At 37.1% G+C, this 26,307-nt stretch overlaps 1 protein-coding gene across 2 annotated transcripts in view; it reads right to left on the bottom strand.

The window, feature by feature from the left end:
* Window positions 1-1,297: 1,297 nt before the first annotated feature.
* The window catches only part of LOC120340070 (uncharacterized), a 44,857-nt gene continuing 19,847 nt past the window's right edge, over window positions 1,298-26,307 (bottom strand). Inside the window, exons 26-44 of one of the 2 annotated variants that reach the window (XM_078116392.1) lie at window positions 25,379-25,411; window positions 25,149-25,181; window positions 24,231-24,263; window positions 23,492-23,524; window positions 22,614-22,646; window positions 21,477-21,509; window positions 20,949-20,981; window positions 19,789-19,821; window positions 19,259-19,300; window positions 18,355-18,387; window positions 16,771-16,794; window positions 15,994-16,157; window positions 14,883-14,985; window positions 11,854-11,950; window positions 9,783-9,861; window positions 5,882-5,985; window positions 5,431-5,540; window positions 4,248-4,292; window positions 1,298-3,436 (exon numbers count right to left, since the gene is read on the bottom strand). In XM_078116392.1, the coding sequence (XP_077972518.1) occupies window positions 3,420-3,436; window positions 4,248-4,292; window positions 5,431-5,540; window positions 5,882-5,985; window positions 9,783-9,861; window positions 11,854-11,950; window positions 14,883-14,985; window positions 15,994-16,157; window positions 16,771-16,794; window positions 18,355-18,387; window positions 19,259-19,300; window positions 19,789-19,821; window positions 20,949-20,981; window positions 21,477-21,509; window positions 22,614-22,646; window positions 23,492-23,524; window positions 24,231-24,263; window positions 25,149-25,181; window positions 25,379-25,411 (1,082 nt within the window). In that variant the 3' untranslated portion in view covers window positions 1,298-3,419. The remainder of the gene's footprint in view (window positions 3,437-4,247; window positions 4,293-5,430; window positions 5,541-5,881; window positions 5,986-9,782; window positions 9,862-11,853; window positions 11,951-14,882; window positions 14,986-15,993; window positions 16,158-16,770; window positions 16,795-18,354; window positions 18,388-19,258; window positions 19,301-19,788; window positions 19,822-20,948; window positions 20,982-21,476; window positions 21,510-22,613; window positions 22,647-23,491; window positions 23,525-24,230; window positions 24,264-25,148; window positions 25,182-25,378; window positions 25,412-26,307) is intronic. The other variant, XM_078116391.1, reaches the window with a different exon arrangement.

The following is a 26,307-nucleotide window of genomic DNA, read 5'->3' as shown; positions in this document are numbered from 1 at the left end:
CGAAATAACGAGAATATCGGTCAGAGACCGAAGACTTATCGATCGAAAGTTAGGGGATCCCCCAGCTTTCAAGCTGAGGTTTTTGTAATCCAAATTATGTCTTGTCTGAGAAGATATTTTAATCAGTTTTTTCAAATGGGCTGAAATCGTATGTACTGTATATATTATGTCTACAGAACAGCATCATCAGCCTGTCTACTGCTCTGTTAAAACTTTGGTCTGACTGCTAGACCAGTGTGCCCTTTTTAGAATAGGAACGCAAATATCCAAAATGAAGTTATGTAAATATCCAAAATAAGGCAAGATGAAATCTAACAAGTATTCTTATTTTTATTTATAGCTTCACGTTCCCTCAAAAATTATCTATAGCCCTCTTGTAAGTCGCTTTAGACTCTGAAGTTTAGAGCTATTTTGAAAGCTAGATTTTCGAAGTCATTAAAGTTGATAATAACTTTCAAGATAGTGGGAAATCTGATTTTTTTGTCTCTTCTTCCCGAATAGAATTTTCAGTCTCGAGTATTGTACCCTTTAAAGCTCGATTTCCATTTTCTAAATTCCCAATAACTTTAAACGAGAATATCGGTCAGAGACCGAAGACTTATAGATCGAAAATTAGGGGATCTCCAAAAACAGCGCTCTTACTCCATAGTGACACCTTGTGTTCCATCACTAATTATTTAATCACTCGCTAATTATACGACATAATTCGCCCAAAATAAATAGGCTTCTGGTACGAGATATGATGAATGCACAAGTAAAATCTGCAGCAGATCCAATCTCGTTTTCGTGAGATATCGCGTGCATCTAACAGACAGACAAACAGACAAATACCTATCAACATACTTACCGATTAAAATCGATAAGTAATAAGGCCTGGCATAACCTGTTAGCCAAGACAGTCCAAAGTCAATACCAAACTCTTTAAAAGAACTTGTTACCCCCATTGCCTAACCGTACTGGTAATCGACGTAAGGTAACCCCAACAAAAAACACATTATAAACGTTCATACTACGATGCTACGTTTGCTCTCGTCTTCAGTGCAAACGTTAAAAACGGTTCCATTACATTTGAACCCGTGTACATTTGAACCCACCTACATTTGAACCCACGACAATTGCATCTGCATACTATTGCACCTATGGAAATTTTTTTTGTTTTACGGATATTTGAACCCATACTAACCCTAACCCATGGGTTTTAGCACCCGCATATAGATTGAACCCGCGGGTATACACATGGGTTCAAATGTACATAGTTCAAATGTACGGTCACCGTAAAAAACAGTTTATATATATATTGCATGAACATTTATTTCACCGACATTGCACTAAATTACTACAGAATACACAAAAAACACAAAAAATAGCTTTTTTATTGAACATGGAGGCTTAATTGGATTTGCCAAATTAGGGAAATACAATATATGTATGTGAACCAACCTTTTCTGTAAATGACTAGAGCAGTGGTTCTCAAACGGTGGGATGCACCCCACAAGGGGGCGTAGACAATATTTTTAAGGGGGGGGGGAGCTAATTAAAAATGAAAATATTTGTTAGATTTGATCTTGCCCGCCTTGTTTTGGATAATAATTTCCATCCACGTAGCTAATATTCAACGTGTTTTTTGAATAAAATATACTTTCGCCGGGGCTCCCAAAGTATGCGAACCAAGATGGCGGACATCGGAATGTAATATGTGTACTAGGTTAGGGTTAGGCCATAATTTTAGGTAGAAATACTACGGGAGGCTCTCGGCTAGTCTTCGAACTGATAATAGGACTAAAATAAGGAAAATTGGAAAGAAATTATCGCCTAACCCTAACCTGTTACCCATGTTACGTTCCGATGTCCGCCATCTTGGTTCGCATACTTCGGGAGCACCCTTTCGCTTTACTATCTGTTGTTTGTAGCTTATTGTTAGCCAATTATTTTTAACGCGGGGTGAGGAGTTTGACAAATCCTAAAAAGGAGCACTGTTTGAAAAGTTCGAGAACCATTGGACAAGAAGTAACAAAACATCAGGCAAAACCTGTTAGAGTTAGAACTCAGTAAGACAGGGTCAAGTTTATAGAATTTACTAAAACTATGTAGGTTCATGGTGTTGGAATCACTCATAGATAAAAGAGACTCATCTTTAAGCAAAGCTACATGCAAGGCTGGGCATTTTTAGATATCTGTTTTTTCAGAATTTAATCTTCGAATCAAATCGGATCTCGAATACTTGGAAGATATGTCATAGTATTGAACGTTGTAAGCAGTAGTCTTCCAGAAACATAAATTAATGGAAACACGTAATCCATCACTCAGACAGTTCGCTGAGCGTCCACACTCAGTAAGTGACATGTTTTATCAATAACTCACTTGGAAGAAGTGAGTTATATGTTAGAATTGCATAGGTTTCGAACCTGCGAACCCACGCGGGATGATCAGAGGTGCGGTGGCGAGTGTATTCCTAACGCTTAGCACGATGCGCCATGCCGCGAAGCCTACCGTTTCTACGTAATGCCAAATTTCGTCTCGAGTTTAAACATAAGAAACAGTTTATATATACAATACATAGACATTTATTTTACTGACATTGCACTAAGTTACCATAGATACACAAAACACAAAAATAACTTTAATGAACATTGAAGGTTTACTGGATTCGCCTATACCAGGAAAATACAATATATGTAAATCAACCTTTTCTGTAAAAAAAAATAGAGCAGTTGTTTTCAAACGGTGGAGCGCTCCCCACAAGGGGTAAAGGGGTAGACGATGTTTTGAGGAAGCGTGAAGCTCATAAAAATAAAAATATTTGTTAGATTTGAACTCGCTCGCCCTGTTTTGGATATTTAATTTTCATCCACGTATATTCAACGTGTTTTTTGAATAAACATACTTTCGCCGGGGCTCCCGAAGTATGCGAACCAAGATGGCGGACATATGAATGTAATATGTGTACTAGGTTATGGTTAGGCCTTAATTTTAGGTATAAATACTACGGGAGGCTCTTGGCTAGTCTTCGAACTGATAATAGGACTAAAATGAGGAAAATTGGAAAAAAATTATCGCCTAACCCTAACCTGTTACCCATGTTACGTTCCGATGTCCGCCATCTTGGTTCGCATACTCCGGGAGCACCCTTTTGCCTATTATCTGTCTTGACAAATTCTAAAAAAAGGCCCTGCTTTAAAAGTTTTGAACCATTGGACTAGAAAAAAAAAAAGTATCAGGTAAAGAAAGGCCTGCTAGAGCCTGTTACCTCCCAATATAATTTGAATTGTTGTGTTTCCAAAAATTAGTTGCAAAGAAAGTAACTTAATTGTTAATATGTCTTCTGGTGAGAGAAAAATAAATAAAAGAGTTTCAATATTTCAAGTTACAGCCGTCTTCGTTGATATCCAATATTCCAGCTAAAAGTTGTGTTAATCATCCTAGGGTTTGTCGGAATCTTAAAAATAAATAAAATATTGATTAAATAAATTACCTATAATTAGTGCTTACCATCTACCAGACGACACATCACTCAAGTTCAAGGTCTTCTAGACATTTTGGGTACTCCCGAAGTATGTGAACCAAGATGGCGGACACTGGAACGTATATATGTGCCAGGTTAGGGCTAGGCAATAATTTTAGGTACAAATACAACTGGAGTCACTTGGCTAGTCTCCAAACTCGTAATAGAACTAAAATAGGGAAAATTGGAATAAATTTATGGTCTAACCTGGTACACATACTACGTTCCGGTGTCCGCCATCTTGGTTTCCATACTTTGGGAGTACCAATTTTTGGACATAAGGTCGCATCATATGTAACTCGCGGAAAAGATCTCTAAAATACGCTTTCGAAAAGCCATGAGTGCCACGAGTAAACTCACTCGGAAGAAGTGGGTCATACGTCAGAATTCCCTTTTTTTAATTAGATATGAAAAAAAAAAACTTGGGGGGATTCCCATCGACCCCTGGGCATGACGAAAAACACAAAAGATGGTGGCGATTCGAAATCCCCGTCTAAAACAATTCGAATAGTTTACTCATCTCTGAGCTATTATGAAGTAGACCACTGAAAGACGCATATCTAACCTATTTTTTCTTTTTTGCACCTATATCTGGAAAAAAAATATTGGTACGCTTGCCAGTAACCTTGGTATTTTCTACAAGTATTAGCATCATAGGTATAACAGTCTTCTTGCCTAAAGCCTTTTTCGAAGCAAAAATAAAAGATATCTCACAAGGAACGGGAAAAGAAACGCCAATACTCACATGCATACTTGATCGCCATCTCAGCACGCTTATAATAGTTTGCAACTGTCAGAATAAAAATAAAATCAACCTTCTCAAAAACGTTTTATATTGATATTCTGCTATAGTAAGGGTGGACAATTATTTTTCTGTGTGGGCCAGATACAGATAATAGACTTGGTTACCGGGCCAGAGGCTCAAAGCTCAATATAAAAAACTATGAATGAAAAACAGTTTATTTACAAAAGCTTGGCTAACGTTTATATAATAATAAGAAGCACAATGTAACAATCTAGGTTATTACAACGTTATTTTCGTCGACATTTTTAACAGAAATTTATATTTATAAAAAATTATAGTCGTGATTTCAGCAGACACGAAACACTCTGGTGGGTCGGATCCGACTTACAGAGCGCAATTTGTTCATGCGCTATAACCAATGCTCCCATATTGCCACAAAATGAAAACGAGAATATCGGTCAGAGACCGAAGACTTATCGATCGAAAGTTAGGAGATTCCCCGAAACAGCGCTCTTACTCCATAGTGACACCTTGTGTCCCATCACTAATTAATTAATAACTCGCTAATTATACGATATAATTCATCCAATCGATAGGCTTCTGGTCCGACATATGATGAATGCACATGCAAAATCTGGAGCAGATTCAATCTCGCTTTCGTGAGATATCGCGTGCATCTAACAGACAAACAGACAGACAAACAGACAAATACCTATCAACATATTTACCGATTAAAATCGATAAGTAATAAGGACGATGGTAAAAACAAGTTGTTTCCTAGGCTAGTGAAACTGTGGGATGCCGAGAGTTGGGACCCACTATATTTTACTACAGCTTATGGCGACCCATTTAACTTTAATAAATTAATAACACATTGATGGAGGAAACAAATTAATTTTCTCAGTGAAGCTAGTGAGAAAGATGAGATTGTTTCTTGCTATTTTCCATAATAGACTTGACATTAACTTCAATTTCAGATAGTTTTAGACGTAAAAAATTGAAAAGTTTCATTTTATTTCGAAATTTGCTTATAAATTTGCTTTGCCACCGATCCTAATAACCAATATAATTAATCAAAGCTTTTCACGACCCACTGAGATTCCTCTTGCGACCCACCAGTGGGTCGCGACCCATAGTTCTGGAACCGTTGTCCTAGTGATTATGATAAAAATATTTTACTTACTGTCGCCTACAATTATCCCATCCTTATTTCCTGAATGTGCGGCCGCTGAGTCGTAGTATACCCCGGTAAGTTTGACCTCCTGGCAGTATGCTCTACCGCTGGTGTGATACCTGTGTTGAAATGAAAATTGAAAGTGATTCTTGTCAGTTGACATTTACTGGGGTTGTCATACACAGGGTCACAGAAAATATGTATATTTGTTATATGGTTACAAAGCACTAAAACCATCTAAAAACTATGAAAAAGACTCGCTAAAACGAGCAAAATTTACTAAACGAATATAAAAAGACTCGCTAAAACGAGCATAATTTACTAAACGAACGAATAATATTGTCAAAAAATCGTGCAAAAATCTACTAAAAACGAAAATAAAAACGTCCAAGACGTTCGTTTTTTAAGAGTAGGCATTTTGATCCAACGCTGTAAAAACTCAACAACAATATTCGCTTACCACCATCCAGCACCCCCAAGTACGGCACAAGCTTGGTGTGTTCCTCTGTCGTAAGTAGAGAAAGTTTTTCCATTGATGTCCGTAATGCGTTTATACATTTCAATCTAAAATATGAAGAAAAAAATAAGAGTGAGATGTGATAATGTTTAAAAAATGTTTCGAACTTAATCTATTTCAATGGCTCTGAAACTTTTTAAGACACGCCTTCTTTGTCGTCAAGTCTCGCTCCCCATCTAAGAAATAACTGTAGCAACGCGACTGCCGAACGTCCAATTAGGCAATTGAAAGCTTCTCTTATATGGCAATGCTCGGATAATCATGACTGGTACCAAAATTTAAGCTTAGTATTACTGGGAATACGAACCGCAATTAAACTAAATTTAGGTTCGTCATCATCCGAATTAGTTTACGGATCATCCTTATGGTTACCTGGAGAATTTCGTCAATACTAATAATCAGCCTTTTTCTATGTATATATATAAAAATGTACGTCCAAATTAATAATCTTTCCTTATATAACTAAAAATACGCTACAAATACCGGATATTGAGTAAGTAGTATGTTTTATTCAAAAAACACATTGAAAATACGTTGATGGAACGTGAAAATTCAAAAAAAAAAAAGAAATGTAAATATCCAAAACAGGGCGGGGAACAACAAATCTAACAAATATTTTTATTAGCTTCACGCCCCCTCAGAATAGTCTACGCCCCCTTGTGGGACACGCGCCACCGTTTAAGAATCACCGGCTAGACAACTATAATAATTATCCCAGTAGTTTTTAACCAACGTTCTGCGACTTCCTGGGGCAGGGCTACTCAACTATATTTACCGAAGATCCGCATACAGAACTTCAAAATTATTTGGGTCCGGTCTTTTCAGAATATATATTTAGGCATCCTTAACTCGACCGGCTAATGATTATTAGCTAATCGAAATTGCTTATTATGGTGTTATAGTTCTTTTCATATATATTTCTTATAAAAGGAAATTTCAAAAGTGGGGCTTATGATCTAAAATAAAGAATTGGGTGCGGTCCGAATCTCGCACTCAAAAGGTCCGGATTCGGACCGCGGTCCGCCAGTTGAGTAGCCCTGTCCTAGGGTACCACATTCATATCCGGGAGTTTTTATTAATACATGCATATTGATAAAATCGAATCAATTAGGTTTGCCGATACTTGCTACAATTTAAAAATCATTTTGTTATGTCAGTATCGAGTTTGCTTCTATATATATAGCAGAGGTTACCAAACTTTATTAGAATCGGAAAGATGTTCGCGGACGGAAGAATGTAGCGCCCAAAAGAGGATTCACTTTCATTTGACATTTTTTTGAAACATGTTTGTTTGACTCATAATGGCGCTTAATGTTGTATTCCTTCAGAACTGGAAAAGTTCGTTGGCAAAGTAGACAAATCTCTGAAGTTTGATACTTTTCTATGGAGAAATACGAACACTGCCATTTATCCAAGAAACGTTAGTTTTCTGAATCTAGTTTTTGTTTGATTTCTGACATCTTTAAGCTTTCCTATATGGCTGATAACTAAATTACTGCCCTATGTTATCCTAACACCGGTACCTATAATTGATATATAATTGAAACACGTGCTTGAACTCTGATAATGACATAAATTAGCGGTATCTAGATCGCAAAAAGGTAGAAATAAAATCTGTTGAACACTATTTCACGTACGCTCGGCGGGCCATTTTAAATCGTTACGCGGGCCGTATTTAGCCCGCGGGCCGCGGTTTGGGAATCCCTGATATATAGGGTGTTATATGTATAGGGTATATATATAAGTTCCTTTACAACTTCAATTTTGTTATGAAGTCAGTTCTCAATATATTTCACTCTCTCTCTATATATAATATAGCTAGCTCTATATAACTCTCTTTAATTCTAGACACTTTATATATTTTTATAGTTTATACAATTCAACGGTTAAAAATATTCCTCGAGCCTCTAGAACAGTGGTTCTCAAACTTTTCGAAAAATTATGCATAACGGTCCCCTTGCAATTTTTCTGGTGACTCGCGGTCCACTAACAAAATGAAAGCAAATGCCAACACGATATATATGACATTAAAATAGTTTGATGATGAGATGGGTGCGCCTTCTTGGCTCTCACTAGTTCTTCTATCTTGGGTTCAGTTTTGGATAACTCTCATATTGTGTCTCACGTCCATTCTGTTTCAACATTTTGTTACAATAGCGAGTAACGTAGGAAAAGCTACTACACATTCGTAAGTTGTTGCAAATGGAATGAGCATTTTTAGTGCCATCGTGATAGTACGGTGTCACTATGGTTTATCTTTTCCTCCAGAACTTATCACAGCAAAACCGAGTTTCACACACGAATCATTTTAACTAAATTTATTTTTTTATTGTCGGGGCTTCGGGCATGTTTAAATTACTCCGAGAAAATTTACAATCAGATGCATACGCCTTCCATGAACAATACGCTCTAAAGAAGAAGAACGTTGGTTACGTAATAATGTCCTCGGTAGAGCCTGTCGTGCTTTGGATAAACACCGTAAAAGCATGACATCAAAATTTTACTTCAAATCAAAGTGCGAGGTTAAAGTTGTCTCGCGGTCCCCCTAAAGTCGCTTCGCGGACCCTTAAGCGACCGCGGACCCCAGTCTGAGAGCCAATGCTCTAGAATGTTACATTGGGGTTTGCTCCATTTAAAAAGTTGAAATTGGGTTCATTTCAGTTTGTTTGAAAGTATAAATAAAGTGTTGACCTTCCACCTCTAAGAGTTGAGCCACACCCGGCCCATATCCCGATGTTAAAAAATAATTTGAAGTTTAAACCTTCAAAGCTTTAGAGCTAGTTTCATAAATAACTTTAAATAACTTGGATTTTTATATTTATCTCAGGGAAATGATTGCCGATTAGACAACTTAGTCCAGGAGTGTGCAACATATTTTTATATAACCAACTTCAGACTTCTAGCTGAGCCACACAAAATTATTTTTTTCATGTACAAGAAGGAAATAAAAAAAATTCACAATTCTCACCACAGCATTATCCTGTTTGATGAACACTGATTCTGAACAACACACACTGTTGGGCAGAAGCCCCTGAACCGAGAGTTAGGTCCAGTTATGGCTTATCTAACTCTGGACCGTGGCCTACTTATTGTATGACAGCCATGGCTCATGCAACGTGCGCTGTTTGCATTGGGGCAAAAAAAAGGTTTAATCGTAGAATGTTTCATTAAAATAATTTCTGATTGTAAATAAATAAAACTCGTATTTTTACCTAAATAATAATGTATCTCAATTTAACAATTGACGTTAAAATAGTCGGCCAGCAATCGAGGAAGCGCATTTTTAAACTTTGCCACGGGCGCCGTTATACGTTGATACGCTACGACCGCGCAAGCAAGCGTCGTTCTATAACGAGTGATGAGCACAGGGTCTCAGCCACACTGCTAGATAGAAGCCCCCGGACTAAAAGTTAAGTTCAGATTTACCGGACTCTATGTTGTGAGCAAGTGTCAAAAGCTGATGACGAGTCATAACATTCATTTGAGTCAAGTCAAGTCAATGATTCGGGTATCACTTGAAACCAGTGGTTCTCAAACGAAGGGGAGTGTCCCACACGAGGGCGTAGACAATTTTTAAGAAGACGTGAAGCTAATTGATGATAAAAATATTTGTTAGATTCGATCTTGCTCGCCGTATTTGTTTTTAAAACTTATCATTTATTTCATTATTTACGTTCCATTCACGTATTTTCAACGTGTTTTTTGAAGAAAAAAAATACTTTCGCCCTACTATTAGTTACTTGTAGCTTACTGTTAGCTACTTATTTTTGAGGCGGGACGAGAGAAAATTTCTAAAATTTAGACGCGGCTTAAACCAATGAGCAAGAATATAGTAAACAAGTACCTCGGCAGTTGATTCCCCAGCATTTCTTGGCCCAACTTTTGCTTTGAAATCTGTAGATGCCGATCCAACTCGGAATAGACTTAAAAAAAAATATGTTTTATTTTTATTTGATTGATTAAATTTGCTCAAAGCAACGTCACTTGCACTCACTCATAAATAAATATATAAATAAAACTGATATCGGAGTTGAATTAGCCAACCGCTCACAGGCAAAGTGGGAGAAGACTCATCTCTGAGCAAAGTTACAGACACTCACTCCGAAGTTAATAGACTCATCTCTGACCAAAGTTATGGCCACTCACTCAGAAGTAAAGAAGACTCATCTCTGAGCAAAGTTACAGGAACACACTCAGAAGTAAAATAGATTCATCTCTGAGCAAAGTTACAGGAACACACTCCGAAATAAAAAAGATTCATCTCTGAGCAAAGTTATGGCCACTCACTCAGAAGTAAAGAAGACTCATCTCTGAGCAAGGTTACGGGCACTCATTCAGGAGTAAAAGAGATTCATCTCTGAGCAAAGTTACAAGCACTCACTCAGCAGTGAAGAAGACTCATCTCTGAGCAAAGTTACAGTCACTTACTCAGAAGTAAAGAAAACTCATCTCTGAGCAAAGTTACAGCCACTCACTCTTAAGTAAAGAAGACTCATCTCTGAGCAAATTTACAGAAACTCACCCAAAAGTAAAAGAGATTCATCTCTGAGCAAAGTTATGGTCCCTCACTCAGAAGTAAAGAAGACTCATCTCTGAGCAAAGTTACGGGCACTCACTCAGGATTAAAAGAGACTCATCTCTGAGCAAAGTTACGGGCACTCACTCAGGATTAAAAGAGACTCATCTCTGAGCAAAGTTACGCACACTCACTCAGAAGTAAAGGAGACTCGTCTTTGAGCAAAGTCACAAACACCCACACAAAAGTAAGAGACTCATCTCTGAGCAAAGTTATGGCCACTCACTCAGAAGTAAAGGAGACTCGTCTTTGAGCAAAGTCACAAACACCCACACAAAAGTAAGAGATTCATCTCTGAGCAAAGTTACAAGCACTCACTCAGCAGTGAAGAAGACTCATCTCTGAGCAAAGTTACAGTCACTTACTCAGAAGTAAAGAAAACTCATCTCTGAGCAAAGTTACAGCCACTCACTCTTAAGTAAAGAAGACTCATCTCTGAGCAAATTTACAGAAACTCACCCAAAAGTAAAAGAGATTCATCTCTGAGCAAAGTTATGGTCCCTCACTCAGAAGTAAAGAAGACTCATCTCTGAGCAAAGTTACAGTCACTCACTCAGAAGTAAAGGAGACTCATTTCTGAGCAAAGTCACGAACACCCACACAAAAGTAAGAGACTCATCTTTGAGCAAAGTTACGCACACTCACTCAGAAGTAAAGGAGACTCATCTCTGAGCAAAGTCACGCACACTCACTCAGAAGTAAAGGAGACTCGTCTTTGAGCAAAGTTATGAGCATTCACTCAGAAGTAGGAAAAAACTCAGCTATGGACATAGTCACGGACACTCACACAGAAGTAAGAGATTCATCTCTGAACAAAGTTACGCACACTCAGTCAGAAGTATAGGAGACTCGTCTTTGAGCAAAGTTATGAGCACTCACTGAAAAATTAAAAAAAACTCAGCTATGAGCAAAGTCACGGACACTCACTCAGAAGTAAAGGAGACTCATCTCTGAGCAAAGTCACGCACACTCACTCAGAAGTAAAGGAGACTCGTCTCTGAGCAAAGTTATGAGCACTCACTCAAAAAGTAAAGAAAACTCAGCTATGAGCAAAGCCACGGACACTCACACAGAAATAAGAGACTCATCTCTGAGAAAAGTTACAGGAACACACTCATAAGTAAAAGAGATTCATCTCTGAGCAAAGTTACAGGAGCACACTCATAAGTAAAAGAGATTCATCTCTGAGCAAAGTTAGCGGCCTCACTGAAAAGTAAAGGAGTTTTGAACAATCAATCACAAATAAAAATGCACTCACTCAGGAGTAAAGAAGACTGATCTCGCATTGAAACAAATGTGAAAATCTCTATTTGTACCCTATCTATACAAATGTACTTACTCAAATACTTGTATATTAATGTCTCCATTTTCCAATACTAACTCAACCCTGAGCTTATATGTTTGTGACTGCGTGATGCTGTGCATGTTTTCAAGACCTGTAAAAAAGAAGAAGAAAATTTATCTCAACTTAAATTATCCGTTGCCCTCTTCAGATGATTCTAAACCTGAGGTAGGTAAGGTATTTGGACCAGAGACCAGAAATTGTGCCCACTTTTAGACTAGCGGGCCATGTGAGTTCGGGGTAAAAAGCTACATTTTATGAACAATATTTCCAATGTTACAAAAGAAAAAGTGGGAAACAATAGGCCTCGCGCACAGGCTAAATTTTATCGCAACCTCAACAAATTCCTTGAGTAATTTTTATTAAATTATCCTTTCTCTAAATTATTAAAATTTGGTTGTGGCAGCATGGAAAGTACATGGGAGGCCAATATAAGTTTTAAACACTTCTTGCTTCTTTGGTTCCCTATACAAATAGACTATTTTGTTTAAGCGCTCAAAATGGGTAAATTCTTTATAAAATTCTTATATGAATAATAACAACCCTGAAAGACTAGTTTCCATTGCATTTGACCTGAGCCCGAACGATCTGGTTACACTAAAAAGACAGAATATTTGAAGCCTTGTTCAGAGCGAAACTACAGATTCTGTGTATGACAACGCAAATTAAGTTTGAATCCTGTGATGGATAGATTGCCTATCATGTCAAATTTGTTGTCTCTAGTGTAATGATTTCAGGTTCTTATCCCATGCACTTTACTCAGAACAGGCGGTATATATTATTGAAAACGAAGTGCATATATGAGCTTCGTTATTAATATAGGATAGGATATACACATTCATCCCGTGGAAGAGGAAAGACGATAAGACCATATAGCAGACCACGGCTTCCCGTCCGGTTACCATTTCATGTCGGGTATGGAATTAGTTGGTTATTTGTTTTCGAAAGCATGGACTTGATGGTGGAGGAAGCCGTAACCGACCAGCGGTTACGTGAACCTCTCTACGGCGACAAAGAGTCCAAAGAGAGCAATCCTCTCGCACAGAACCATTTCTGTACGGTATTCGAACCTGCGAACCTACTCAGAATAATCAGAGGTGCGGTGGCGAACGTAATCCTAACGCTTAGCACGATGAGCAACACCGTTGTTATGTTGTTGATTATCATGTTGTTAGTATTGCCTTGCTTATTATTGTTGTAAAAAATCAATTTTCTCATTAACTACTAGATCAATTGCCTTGCAACCAAATTTTCAGTGGTTCAAGATTTTTGTTGTTGCTAGGAGGGTATTACTTTTACTTAGTGTAAGCAATTCTGTGGGTCTTATTGGATTCGTTTTTTATGGGCAATTACGTCATCAAAATTTGCGCACCGCGTGGCGGTTGTATTTGCGATAGTCACGAAATTTGTGAACTTTGTGTCCATTTATTGGAGAATCTCTCTCTTGTTTAGTAGTACAAAGTGTCCATAGAGTCCTTTTACAATTCTAATTTTGTTATGAAGTCAGTTCTTAATATATCTTAATGAGCAGGTTTATTGTTTTTTAATCAGTAATTGTTTAAATATTTTAACTTCATTAATACATCTGTGAGGGCCAAAACAATATAATTGTATCGATAAATTACCTTTTGAAATTTAAAATTTTTTAAGAATTTATGGACAACCTATACAATCGGCTTTCTTATCACCGGGATAAATATAAAATTACTGTAATAATTGTAAAATTTATGGTGATTATGAGAATATCGAAAAAACTGGATGATGTTAGTGACGAATTCTTCTATGATTTTATATAACAATTAATATAATGATCGTAACATGACTTGATAACAATTATGAGTTGATAACAATATAATATTTTATTTCCTGCATTTTTTAAAAAGATGGCACTGACTACATTTTTATAAAGAATAAGACAAAACAGCTGGCAGTACAAAGTAAATTAAATAAAGTGATTGGCAGACGCTTCGGCGTTCAATACATTATAAAATATATCAGATATAAAGTTTACACAAATCATGTTTGAAAAGACTCATGTGAAAAATAAAGTGAAATAAAGTAAGTCGGTCTCCCCTAACTCATGCTCAGAAATTGGGTCCAAGAAAGCGTCTTAATAGCCGGGAAACACGATATGTTGTTTTTTCTCTAGAAAAAATAGGTACTCCTGAAGTATGCGCACCTAGATGCCGCATAACCTGAACCCTAACCAGGTAGAAACCTAAGTTCAGGTTGTGCGCCATCTTGGCGCGCATACTTTAGGACAGGGGTGTGCAACCTGTGGCCCGCGGGCCAAATGCAGCCCACAAGAAAAAGTTGTGCGGCTTGCAGACAAGTCCCAATTTTCAATAATGTGCGGCCCACGAAGCGAGTTCTTAATTTTGTTTAATCTAGTACGCGCAAGTAATTCCATTTCCTCTGCGTTGCAAAGCCGATACCTGAACTCGTGCCAAACGAACAACACATGTCATAAGATCAACAACCAAAATTTGTGTGCCTGTAACTACTAGAAAGCCTATGTTAAATAATGCTGCTGACCACGGTTTTACCCAGTTATTCGTATCTGGCCCTTCTGTTGCACACCCCTGCTTTAGGAGGTCCAAAATATCAAAACTTTAAGTTCTGGGATTCAATGAAACCTGAAAATTCAAGTCTTTGGAAAATTAATATCCTGACTAAGCCAGACAGTCATTTTACATCCTTGGAGTACTCTAACCAGGAACAATCAATTTAAGTTTAGCAAGCTGTAACAGAATGAATACTGGTAAATATTTATAATCAAGAGTTAAGATCTCGGGTAAGATTTGGAGTTGGATAAAATTGGGAAGATTCAAGTCAAGCAAAATAACATCCTTCTTCATATCAGTAATTGCCTGCATAGTTACTTGCTTCGAGAGAATGAGAGAGAAATCACTGAAAATTCAGTCACTAATGCAACAGGATTTCTTATCCACCAATGTGAATGTTTTATTTTGGTCAATTTATTATGCAAACTAATGTTCTAAATATATCATTTAAATATAAATTACCCATCCAATAGTTCCCGTGCTCTATGCTTCCCATTGGCTTCAGATAATCTTCGTAAGGAGCATTGAATATAGATGTGTCGGAGTTCTCAAGTCGCATTATAACCTGAGTGATAAAGCTTGTAAATGAAATTATATACAAATATTTCTCAAAGTAGTTAGGTTCTCAAACTTTCAAGGGTGTCTTCATCTTCAAGTAAATATAATAATAGAGTACAAATATTTTTATCTACTCAGTTCCCCTTTATCACAATAGCATTCTTACCCAGTGTTACGTTGTAAACGTACGTTTATCGTATATTTTGCCACTGTATGCAGTGCATCGTGCTCTGCCTTGCATCCAATCATTGTAGACCCATTATTACCCTTTGTTTGTAGCGTAAATTAGTATTATTATCTATTGTCTGGTTTAGCGTTTTCCTTTCGGTCATTTGCATCACGTATTCGTCGTGTAAAGAGTCGCAGATATTTGTCTGTATTGTGGACTGTTTATTTATCTGTTATATATTGTAATTGTATTAGCCTTCCGGATCGGAAAACGTTTGGTGAGAAATTTGCCTTTTGTTGTTGTTATATGCTTTGACTTATGTTAATCAATTGTGTTTTATTCATTTAAGAAAACCGCTGTTCTTTGCCAAGTATATAAAGAAGAAGTGATTTATGCACGTGTCTTGTTTGTGGACAAAGGGGCTGAGAGTGGCGCGTTCGATACGTTTTCATTGTGTCTCGTCGATATAGATTCCGGGCTATCAAAAGACGTGACACCCAGTCAAATTTTTTGTTGAAATTTGTAGAAACACACTTCAGCTCGAATGATCAGAACTTGAGAAGGCTACTTTGGTGAAAAGAGAACAATATATCAAGTCCGTGCTTCCGAAAACAAATAACTAACTAATCCCATACCCGACATGGACTGGTGACGGGACTAGAGGCCTTGATCTGTCATATGTTTAAGCCGTCTTATCGGCTTTCCTCTCCCCTGGATAAATATGTAAAACTATCCTATCATTATCTTTTTATTTTTATCAGTTTTCCCTTTTTCTATAACGCCACAAATCCCATCAAAGCTCGTAACCCCACAAAAATAATTTTTGATTTTATGCGTCTGACTTACCATCCATCCTTCGTGTTTAAGGCTGCAAAATACCGGAATCGGAGTCTTTGGGGAACTCGGAAAATACATTGAATATACAGCACCATCGGAATCTGGATTATCTGTCACTGCAGTTGTGAAACGGGTTTCTTCGCACGTCTGAGCCGCTTCGTATTTGACTAAATCTGGAGTAATAGCAGTAGGCCTCATTATTATTGGTTTTCCTGTGAGTTCGGGGATGGGGACAGCCAGGGTCGTAGCCAGAAATTTTCAAACGGGGGGGGGGGGGGGAGGGGGGGTTCTGAAATTTCTATTTGCCAAGTTTGATCGAAACAGCGAGTGGGTCCGGCCGAACGCCGAAAAAGATGTGTTTTCGTGAATCTTGGGGTCTAAAAAGCGCTTCAAGCAATGTTAAGCAATAAGACAACAAGGCTGTAAAAATTTTTTTTTATGAGGTGACAGCTCCGCCTACTATCAGATCCAGGCATCGGTTCTATAGAACCGTCTCACGGAATTGTATGAGATCAGCGAACCGGTTAGCATTACTAAAAAAACATGCAACAGAACCGGCCGATGAATATGATTTTTGTGATGGAACCGGCTGACAAAACATTTGAATCCGACCCCTGATCAGATCTATCTAAAACAACTAACAAGTTAGTAAACCCCATTCATGACATAAACTGGTGACGAGACAATAGGCCATATTCGCCATGTGATTACACCGTCTTATCGGCTTTCCTCTCGCAAAATAAATATGAAACTCCCTACCCAATATAAATAAAAAAATTTGCTTACCGGAGAAGGTTTTATTCAGCGCATCTGTAAAATGTAAATAAAGAATGTGAGAACGGGAGGCAGGTGTTTGTTGTGAGAACGGGGGTGTGTCATGGGGCGTGACAGGGGTGTTTGTTGTGAGAATGGGGTGTGACAGAGAGAACGGGGGTGTGTTAATGGCCGTGACAGGTGTTTGTTGTGAAAACGGGGGTGTTGCATGGGGCGTGACAGGTGTTTGTTGTAAGAACGGGGGTGTGTCATGGGACTTGATAGTTTTTTTGTTCTAGGTGCTTATTCACGTCTTTCGATCCGAACTATGCAAAAATAAAAACCGCTAATAATATTTAACAATATGTAAGGAGGTATTATTATGGCACTCCAAAAGTGTGTGTACCAATTTAGAGGTAACTGATTTTGTTCGCCTACTTTACATCAAGTTGTGTAAAGGGACTGAAACCTATGGGCCGGGGGTCGGAATCTTCCCGGTGCGCCATTTTCTGCATACTTTATCAAACCCCGGCTAAGGTTCATGGAATTTGAACTCTAGATTTGCGATGTCGAAATGCAGAATTGTAGCCAGATGTTTTCAAAGGAGGGAGGGAAGGGTTCTGAAATGCTAATTGCCAAATTAGATCGTAACAGCCAGCAGGTCCAAACGAGGGTTTCTATAGGCCTTGTGAGTCAAAAGTACATTTCAAGCTACGAAAAATTGATATGTATGACAGTATGATACAAAAAATGCTTTTTTTAATTTCAAAAGATGAGGAAATTTCGACCCACATACACTCCCTGGCTACTGAATAAAATACAAAATAGATCAAAGGATAGGTGATAGGTCAATGATAGAATAACACAGCGCGTAGTTTAGCTTCACTTCCACGCTTGAACATTGCAAAGAATTCGGCGCTTCTTGAGTATATGCACCAAGATGCGCACAACCTGATAACCTAAACCTGGTACACATATTATGTTCAGGTTGTGCGTCATCTTGATGCACATACTACGGGAGCACCAATGATTAATCTCCGCCTGTGACCCAAGGAAAGAAAGTTGGGGGGAGGAATGGGTACAAGAACCAGGTTTGAGAAATCTGGTATAAATTATATATACAGTGAAACAAACCAGAACTAAAGATAAAATTTTTCAGAGCTGCAGTAGAAAATGTTCTCCTATATGGATCAAAAACGTGGACTCTCACAAAGGCAGCAAGCACGAAGCTGGACTGCGCATACACAAAAATGCTTAGAGTACTAAAAGTAACATGGCAGAACAAAACTCCAAATAAAACACTATACGGTAAATTACCAAGCATCACAACCATAATAAAGAAGAGATGCCTTAGATTCAGTGGCCACTGCTACAGAAACATGAAAGAAATCGTACATGAACTGATCCTATGGGAACCAAAACATGGGAAAAGAAGCGTGGATAGACAGCGACGTACATACATTGATCAACTTAAACATGGCACGGGGATACCACGGGAGAATCTTGCCAGTGAAATGGAGGACAGGGGAAGTTGGAAGAAGATTGTTATAGCAAATGTTCGACTGGGGTCGCATTGAAGTGAGATATATACAGTAGCGAATCGTCAAAAATACATACTTGTTATTTTAAGCACCAATGCATTTTTCTTCTCTGCAATACAAATAACATTTATAAGGTAAATACGTAAAAAATTTTCACGCAAAGCCCAATCACGCTCATAGCTCCGAACAAGCCCTATACAAGAAGCCCCTGATATATAACGATATGCAAGGAGCCGAGCCTGAAAATTTCGCCGCAGGGACTTTGTCGTATAGGAAAATTCGCCGCAGGGACTTTGTCGTATAGGAAAATTCGCCGCATGCAAAATCGCAGCAAGGGCATTTTGCTGTAGAACAAGTACTTGTGATAACATGGAAAATTGCCGCAATAGCATTTAAATAACTCATATTTTTTTAATGGAAAGGTACTTCAAAAACCTAACCGTTTTTATCACAATTACCTACTTGTTTTACAGTGCTAGCTAGCTTGTTTAAAGAGCGGTTTGTGCTGCCCCTGTTTTCACTCATTTATTTGTATTTGGCCCTCCATTAAAGGTTACACATTCCTGCGCAAGGCCATCGCGCTATACTAAATTAATTAAACAAGTTTAATTAAAATTTAATATTCAACGTGATATACAGGTTTTTTTTCATAAATATCTTGAACGGTTTATATCGCAACTTTGCCAAATCAGTATTTTGATAAATGAACGAATGGCTCGCGACGCCGTCCAGGTTTCTCCACGGAGCCCTGGGGCTCCGGATGAAGCACCTTGAGAATCTATGATTCTTGGTACCATGGTGTTTCAAAACAGTTTTGAGCTTTTCAATTTATTTTCACGCTTGAACATGGCAAGCCGGTTTTCCGGCTCGTTCGAGTACGCTCTGTGCCCTGGTTTTCCGGCTTGTTTTTCGTGTCAGAAGGCATCAACTTTATAATCTCATATCTCAAGAACCACAATGAGTATTCAAAATTTTCTTACCTGAGATTGCTTTATCCACTTCACTGAAATTTGTATTTGCAACTGAAAAACAAAAATAGTCAGAAACCCGAGAAATCCGTAATTGGGTTCTAAAAAAATTCGCCGCAAGAAAATTTGCCGCATAGAAAAAACGCTCATGAAAAGTGACCGCAAGAGCATTTTGTTGTAAAACGGGAAAGGTTATTAAATTTCTATATGCCAAGTTAGAAAATTACAGCTAGCGAGTTTTCCCGAAAGTCGGAAAACGTCATGAAGATCAAAAAGGGGTTTCAAACTGCGAAAAAATGCTTTGTACGTTGCAGAAAAACGTTTTTTTTTTCTACTTTTCAAAAAGGGTTTCTACCCTCAAATCCAACCCCCGCCGCACCCTGACCTACTGCAAGGCATAAAAATTAGGAAAATGCTTTTAAGTTATTATCCTCTTGGTGAGCCAGATGGAAAGCAGAGGGTTTGGAACCGTAATCGTTCACTTACAACGTCAACTGCAAGTCATACACATGAAATCTTAATGATAAATAAATGCTACTTACTGGCATACATTTCATCAGTGTTCAAAACCGCCGCTGAAAAAAAAAATTCACATTGATGAATTTGAGGCAGTGTTGGAAAACCGTGGTATAGGGTCGGTCGACCTCGTTGATCATGTAGTCTTGCCCGCCCGTCCGATTACATTTTATGACTATAGTTTACTCTTTTTACTGCCATGTGTTCTTTATTGATATATATAAGGAAATAAATCATTATCTTTCTCTTGCCGACGATCAAATTTTTTTGTGGTCTTCGATTACCTTGCTTTTTACTTTTTGATTCATAGCAACAAAAAATGCTCATTTATTGTTATTTGCATTCGAATGTTGGGTCGTAACAACGGTTGTTATGCAGTGTTTGTTGCAATTAACACAGAAATTGGTCAACTTTAGGATAGGTTATTACTATCATTTTTTTCAATGGTGCTCATAACTGGCGTAGTTTATGCATCAGGACTATGATATTCCGCGCTGGGTGTTCGAATGCTTCTCCTCGTTATGAGGACGTATTCTATAACAAAATATATAATTCTGGGATTTGTTGGCAATTTGATAATATTTACACGGGATTTATTCAGTTCTTTGCAATGATTGATTAAAAATATTCTCATGAGTTCCACGTAGCGTAATCAGAGGTGCGATAGCGAGCTTATCCCCATTGATATGAAGCGCCAACTGATTTTAATATCATGAAGATTTAGATAGCAGAATTCAACGAAGGGTAATCAGTCAGCATAAACAGAATATTTTTAATACAACGGTTCAAATACCAATTATCAGTAGAAGTTACGCGAGACTAACTCCCAATTCTTTCTTTTGCCTTGGCGGGTCCGTATACGTATATTGCAAGGATGCTGTAGCACGAATAAACATTACCATTCTATATGCAATTGAGTCATGCTACACACTAACACATATGTATTTCTGTAACGTTTTGTCTAACTAAAATCAGACAACTTTCTAGTCATTGCTGTAAACTGTATGAGGAAGTCTGATTTTAGTCAGACGGAACGTTACAGAAATACATTTGTGTAGTGTGCAGCAAGACTCTTAAATCGCATAGTCATATGCATATATACGAATGGTGGTATTTTGCATAACCATTTACCCTTTCAGTAATTTGACTATTAAATCAGCAGCTCTATATCAACATATCAACTTACCGTCTAACGCCGTTGTAAGATTGTTCGATACTTCTGTAAAAAATAAAAAAAATAAAACAGCGGAATTACATGAAAAATTTCAGTATAAGTAAACTTAACGTCGTTAATATGGCGGGTAACAGATAAGCTGAACGGAATGTGCAATTATGCGAACGACTAGCGCCAGGACCAGTTAAAATCGGGAAACACTAGAAAACACTACTCAATTTATCTTATCTGTTAACCATAATTACATTATTTAATGAATTAATTAATGAACTAACAATGATTGACACGAAATGCAGCGGCAGGTTGTGAACAAGGCCCAGAATTTCCATACAGTAATGTGTTCCCTTGAAAAAGCGTACTTGGAGAGACATTCTGACATAATATTTAACTCATAAATAGCGGATGCCTATTAAATTGAAAGTTGAGTACACAATAGAAGGTAGAGGAAGGTTTTCTTTTCTTCTTTTTTGCTGACACTTTTAGATGTATACAGATCTATATTTAATGCTATTCATTTTAATTGAGTTATTAATGCTTTACCTTGGAGTTTGGTAGAGGTCTCATCGAGCTTGGCTGAAAATAAAATGCAGTGTTGGTGAGGTTCAAAATAATTGACTCGATTCGAGTCATGTTATTCAGTGACTCGAAATGACTGAAGTCATATAAATTGAACAACTCGGATTTTTACTCAAGTAATTGCCAGTGAGACTTTACTCAGTTATTGACTCGAAATGACTGAAGTCATATAAATTGAACAACTCGGATTTTTACTCAAGTAATTGCCAGTGAGACTTTACGAAATTATTGACTCGAAATGACTGAAGTCATATAAATTGAACAACTCGGATTTTTACTCAAGCAATTGCCAGTGAGACTTTACTCAGTTATTGACCTTGAAAAACCGTCAAAAAACACCAATAACTCTGCTAAAACGCTTAAAAACAATGAAACAGCGTCAAAAAACACCAATAACCCTGCTAAAACGCTTGAAAACAGTGAAAAACCTTCAAAAAACACCAATAACCCTGCTAAAACGCTTGAAAACAGTGAAAAACCTTCAAAAAACACCAAGAACCCTGCTAAAACGCAGGGTTTTAAGGCACTTGAGGCACAGATGACCCAGACCCAGATTATGATGATTATGATATTAGGAGTCAAAATCTTCCGCGAAAACTAAATAAAAGTCGACCAAGCGTTCCTGACGGTCTATCAAAGTAGACTTGCAAATAACAAGATTTCATCAATTACTGTATATTCTTGCATATAAGCCAAGTTTGAAACTCAAAAAAAAGAGTAAGGGGTCGGCTTATCTGCACATTACTCTGGTCGCACTCGAACGAATAAAATTTCGCTTATATGCACATAACTATCATTTTCAGTAGCTATGATATGTGCGTACGGCGTATTACGATTTGTAAGGTCGGCTTATATGCGAATTTTCATGAAGTCAACGTTTTAGTGCCGTTAGGTTAGCTTCTACGCAAGGATATATATTTATTATTTTTCAAACGAAGTTGGATTCGATTTTAAAATATCCTAACCAGTCTCGAAAATCAGAGTCAGAACCAATCTATTTTTTCAACCAAGTTTCATGAATCGAGGTCGATTAAAATATTACCCTGATGAATGCAGTTATCAAATTTTACCCGATTCCCAATAATATTTTAGCATACTCACAGATAACCTGTTCTTCGTAGTCTCTACTTTTAGCTGAAATAGGCAATCAAACAAGTATCAGAAACTTTAAATAAATCTGATTTGAGAGAATAATAGAATAGAGACAGTAGGTTCGAAGCCTGTCAATTCAGTTAATTTCCCCAATATTCCTCCCCCGCGTAAGGGAGAGGGGTTGTGAAATCGACATCTTTACCCAATACCCTACAACAGGGCTACTCAACTGGCGGACCGTGGTCCGAATCCGGACCTTTCGACCATTTAATTTGGACCGCGTCTGCTTGTTTGTTTTGGAAGCATAAGCATCGTTAGATACTTTCAGATGATTTTGATACAATTTAAATACACAGCTATACAGTTTGTCGTACTGGTACCAATATGCGACATTTGTGTTTATATTTGCGAGCCATTGTTTGACGTTTCGTTTATTTAATGGAAAAATATTCTGTAATGTCCGGACCCCAGTAATTTTGAAGTTTTTTAAACGGACCTTCGGTTAAAATAGTTGAGTACCCCTGCCCTACAATACTCCCAAACTAGAGATCAATGCTCAAATTTATCGACACGAAAGTCACACATAAGAGAGAAGATCGCAGAGCAGCGTATTTTTAGGTAGAATATCTGGTCTCACAAGACTGAAGATAAAAATCGAAAAAAATGTAGGTCTTTAAGCGACTTATTCATGACAATAACCTCAACAACAATAATTTAGAAAAAAAGTCAGTCCTCGTGACAAAAAAATGATCAGGGTATATTAGGGACATATTTTTGCCCTTTACCATTGCTAAAGAACAAGACAAATGTTATATCAGTAAATTACGGTAACAACGAATAAATATTTCTCCTGGCTTAATAAAACAGAAATCAATCGAGTTTCTTACTGCTGATGTGTTCCAGGACATTTGTTTCTATTTCTGGAAACAAAAACAATTTATTTCAAATATTACCTTCAATGCAAAATGACCATATGAGTTTTCACTGAAAGGTGATAACAAAATGTGTTATCTTGATCAGTATTCAGTAGTTTATTTTATCGCCATGCTGAACATACACACTTGACATACAAATTATAAAAAGATCGAAGTTCAGGGTGAAGGAAGACGCGTAAGAGCAATACTGGTTATCGAGCAGCGGCTCCCATATCATTTAAAGAAGCCTAGTGGCTGATTCAATATTTGAATATGTGAATATTATCCAACTTTAAAATCTCATCTTTCTAATATCACAGGGCATTCAAAAGTCTCAAAATTTCTTGAATTGCAAAGAGAAATTTTGACAACATATATTGTTTAGTGGCTTTTGCAAATTCTTTAAACATATGATGATAAAACATTGAATAAACACAGATTGAAATTAAAACAAACCTGGTCAAGATATATTGAAAAATTAATTCATCACAAAATTGAAATGGGACTGCATGAACAACTTTTTGATAATCGCTTTTCCTATGACACACACATAAACATCACGCAAAAAGAAATACTCATAGGGCAATTACTCAGACAAAATTCAACGCAACGAACCTCCATGAGAAACTTTAATAATTGATTGTCATGTTATTTATATTTACAATTTTCATAGTAAACTTTTATGAATGATATTTCCTGTTCACTGTTGTACCTTTTGTATAGCTGTTGATATCATAGATGGCGTCTATAATGAAAAAAAAATAAGATTATGAGACTGGGGTGAAATAATCATAAAATGAAGTGAAAAGTTTTACAGAATTGGTTCTAGAACAATATTATGATTTCTAGAAGAAAGCGAACTATTTGGTCTTTTCTCACAAAATTAGGGCCCGCGGACTGGTGAGGTATCTAAGGTATATGTGGCATCGATGGCTCGTGCCGTGGGCGACGTTTGGATATGGGCACAAAATGAGCAAAAAAGTTTTAATTATAAAAGTTTTAAAAAACTAAATTGAAATTGGAAATAAATGAAACTCGTATTTTTTATAAATGATGAGGTAAAATGATCATATTTCAACAAAAACCAATATTGAATATTGTTAACTAACGATCAAGGGGGCGCATATTCAAACAACGCCATTTTTCGTAGATACGCCACTGCTGCAGACACTTCATTGTGTGCTAACCACTAAAATGCAAAGTCAAATGATATGATATGTGGACCAGTGATTCCTTTCAATCAGAATAACGGCGCACCCCTCCTCGCTATAATTTCAAATATCCCCTTTAATTTTAAGATGCGACACCACACCTTGAATTCTACCTCAAAAATTCCTGTTGTTGAATATCAAGAAAATAGTGTATATATACCAGTGCAGATGGTCAATCAAAATCAGAACACAAATTCTAATTTACAAATGGATTTAATGTTAATAGAAACACTTCTACGACCCCCTAAATTTGGAAACACCTAAAAATCGATTGTTCGCACAATAATCCAGTTCGCCTAACTAAAGTATCGAGTGGGCCTTCCTGGCTACGTCTTGTTTAAGCAATATACTGGCTGCCGTACCTTATATTTTGTAAAATATGAGTAACTACCAATGCAGTACAGTTTATTTATACTTACTGTCTAAGAATTCCTGAATTGTCATATCTTGTTCTGGAAAAAAGCAAAATAAAGTTAATGGACACAAAGTAGAATACGTTTGTAAACTATTTTAACGACGTATCCGACAAAAGACGATTTGAAGCATAGCGCTTGTAGATATGTTCCGAGTTAAGTTAGAAATCTTTACGCAAAGTATGCATTCATATATTTAAGCCATTGTCTGCAATTGACAACTAATCGAATTTTACCTTTAAGCTTTGCTTCTACAAGATCTCTTTCAGCTGAAGCAAAAATAAATTTTTATACATTGTTTTGGCATTTGATGGGATAGGATTTTACGTAGTTACGTAGATTTTACATACAGGTGGAAGAAGAAAGCCGATAAGACGGTTTAATCATATGGCATACCACAGCTTCTCGTCTAGTTACCAGGGTATGGGATATTTCGAATATAAGATTAGTTATTCAGTTATTTGTTTTCACATGCATGGACTTAATATTGGTAGAAAGGATCTATTTTATTCTGATATTTCGTACATTAACACTGCTTGCCTAAAGCCTTGTTTAGAGAGACGCAAATCATTCAGTTTTGGATAAAAGTTTTTTATCCCAAGTCACACATCAAGTCAAGTCATATGCGAGTCTAAGTCTAAATACGAGTCAACTACTGAACTATGTCTTACTGGCCAATCTCAATACCCAATATTGGCTTCTTAAATGCTTTTTTTATTATTTATTGTAATTTCTATGTCTAGTGTGCTTTCAGTATTGTGTAAAAATAGACTACTGATTAGTAACGATTCTTTCAGATAAGACGAGTCTATTTCACAACACTTTGTCTCTAATAAAGACGTCATGAGTTTAAAAAGATTGAGAACATGGGATCCAATCACAATGAATTTATCAAATATATCGAATGCTAGGTAGAAGTCTCTAGTCTAAACCAAGAGTTCCGCATTGAATCGGATTAGAAGTTATTCAAATTTTGAGCCAAGTTTGATTCTGAAATGGAGTCAGTCACTGAGCTGAAAGATCACTGACGGCTAGTAGGTGACGAATCACATTCAGATCGGTGCTTTTCAACCAGTGGATCGCGAAGCTATTCAAGATATTCGCGAAGTATTTCCAAATGTTACATACAGTTTTCGATTAGATTAGAAAAATGGTGGCATTATGA

This window comes from Styela clava, chromosome 9 (genome assembly GCF_964204865.1).
Source record: "Styela clava chromosome 9, kaStyClav1.hap1.2, whole genome shotgun sequence".
Lineage (NCBI taxonomy): Eukaryota > Metazoa > Chordata > Ascidiacea > Stolidobranchia > Styelidae > Styela > Styela clava.
The sequence above is the reverse complement of the archived record's forward strand: the minus strand, read 5'-3'. Positions and strand labels throughout refer to the sequence as shown.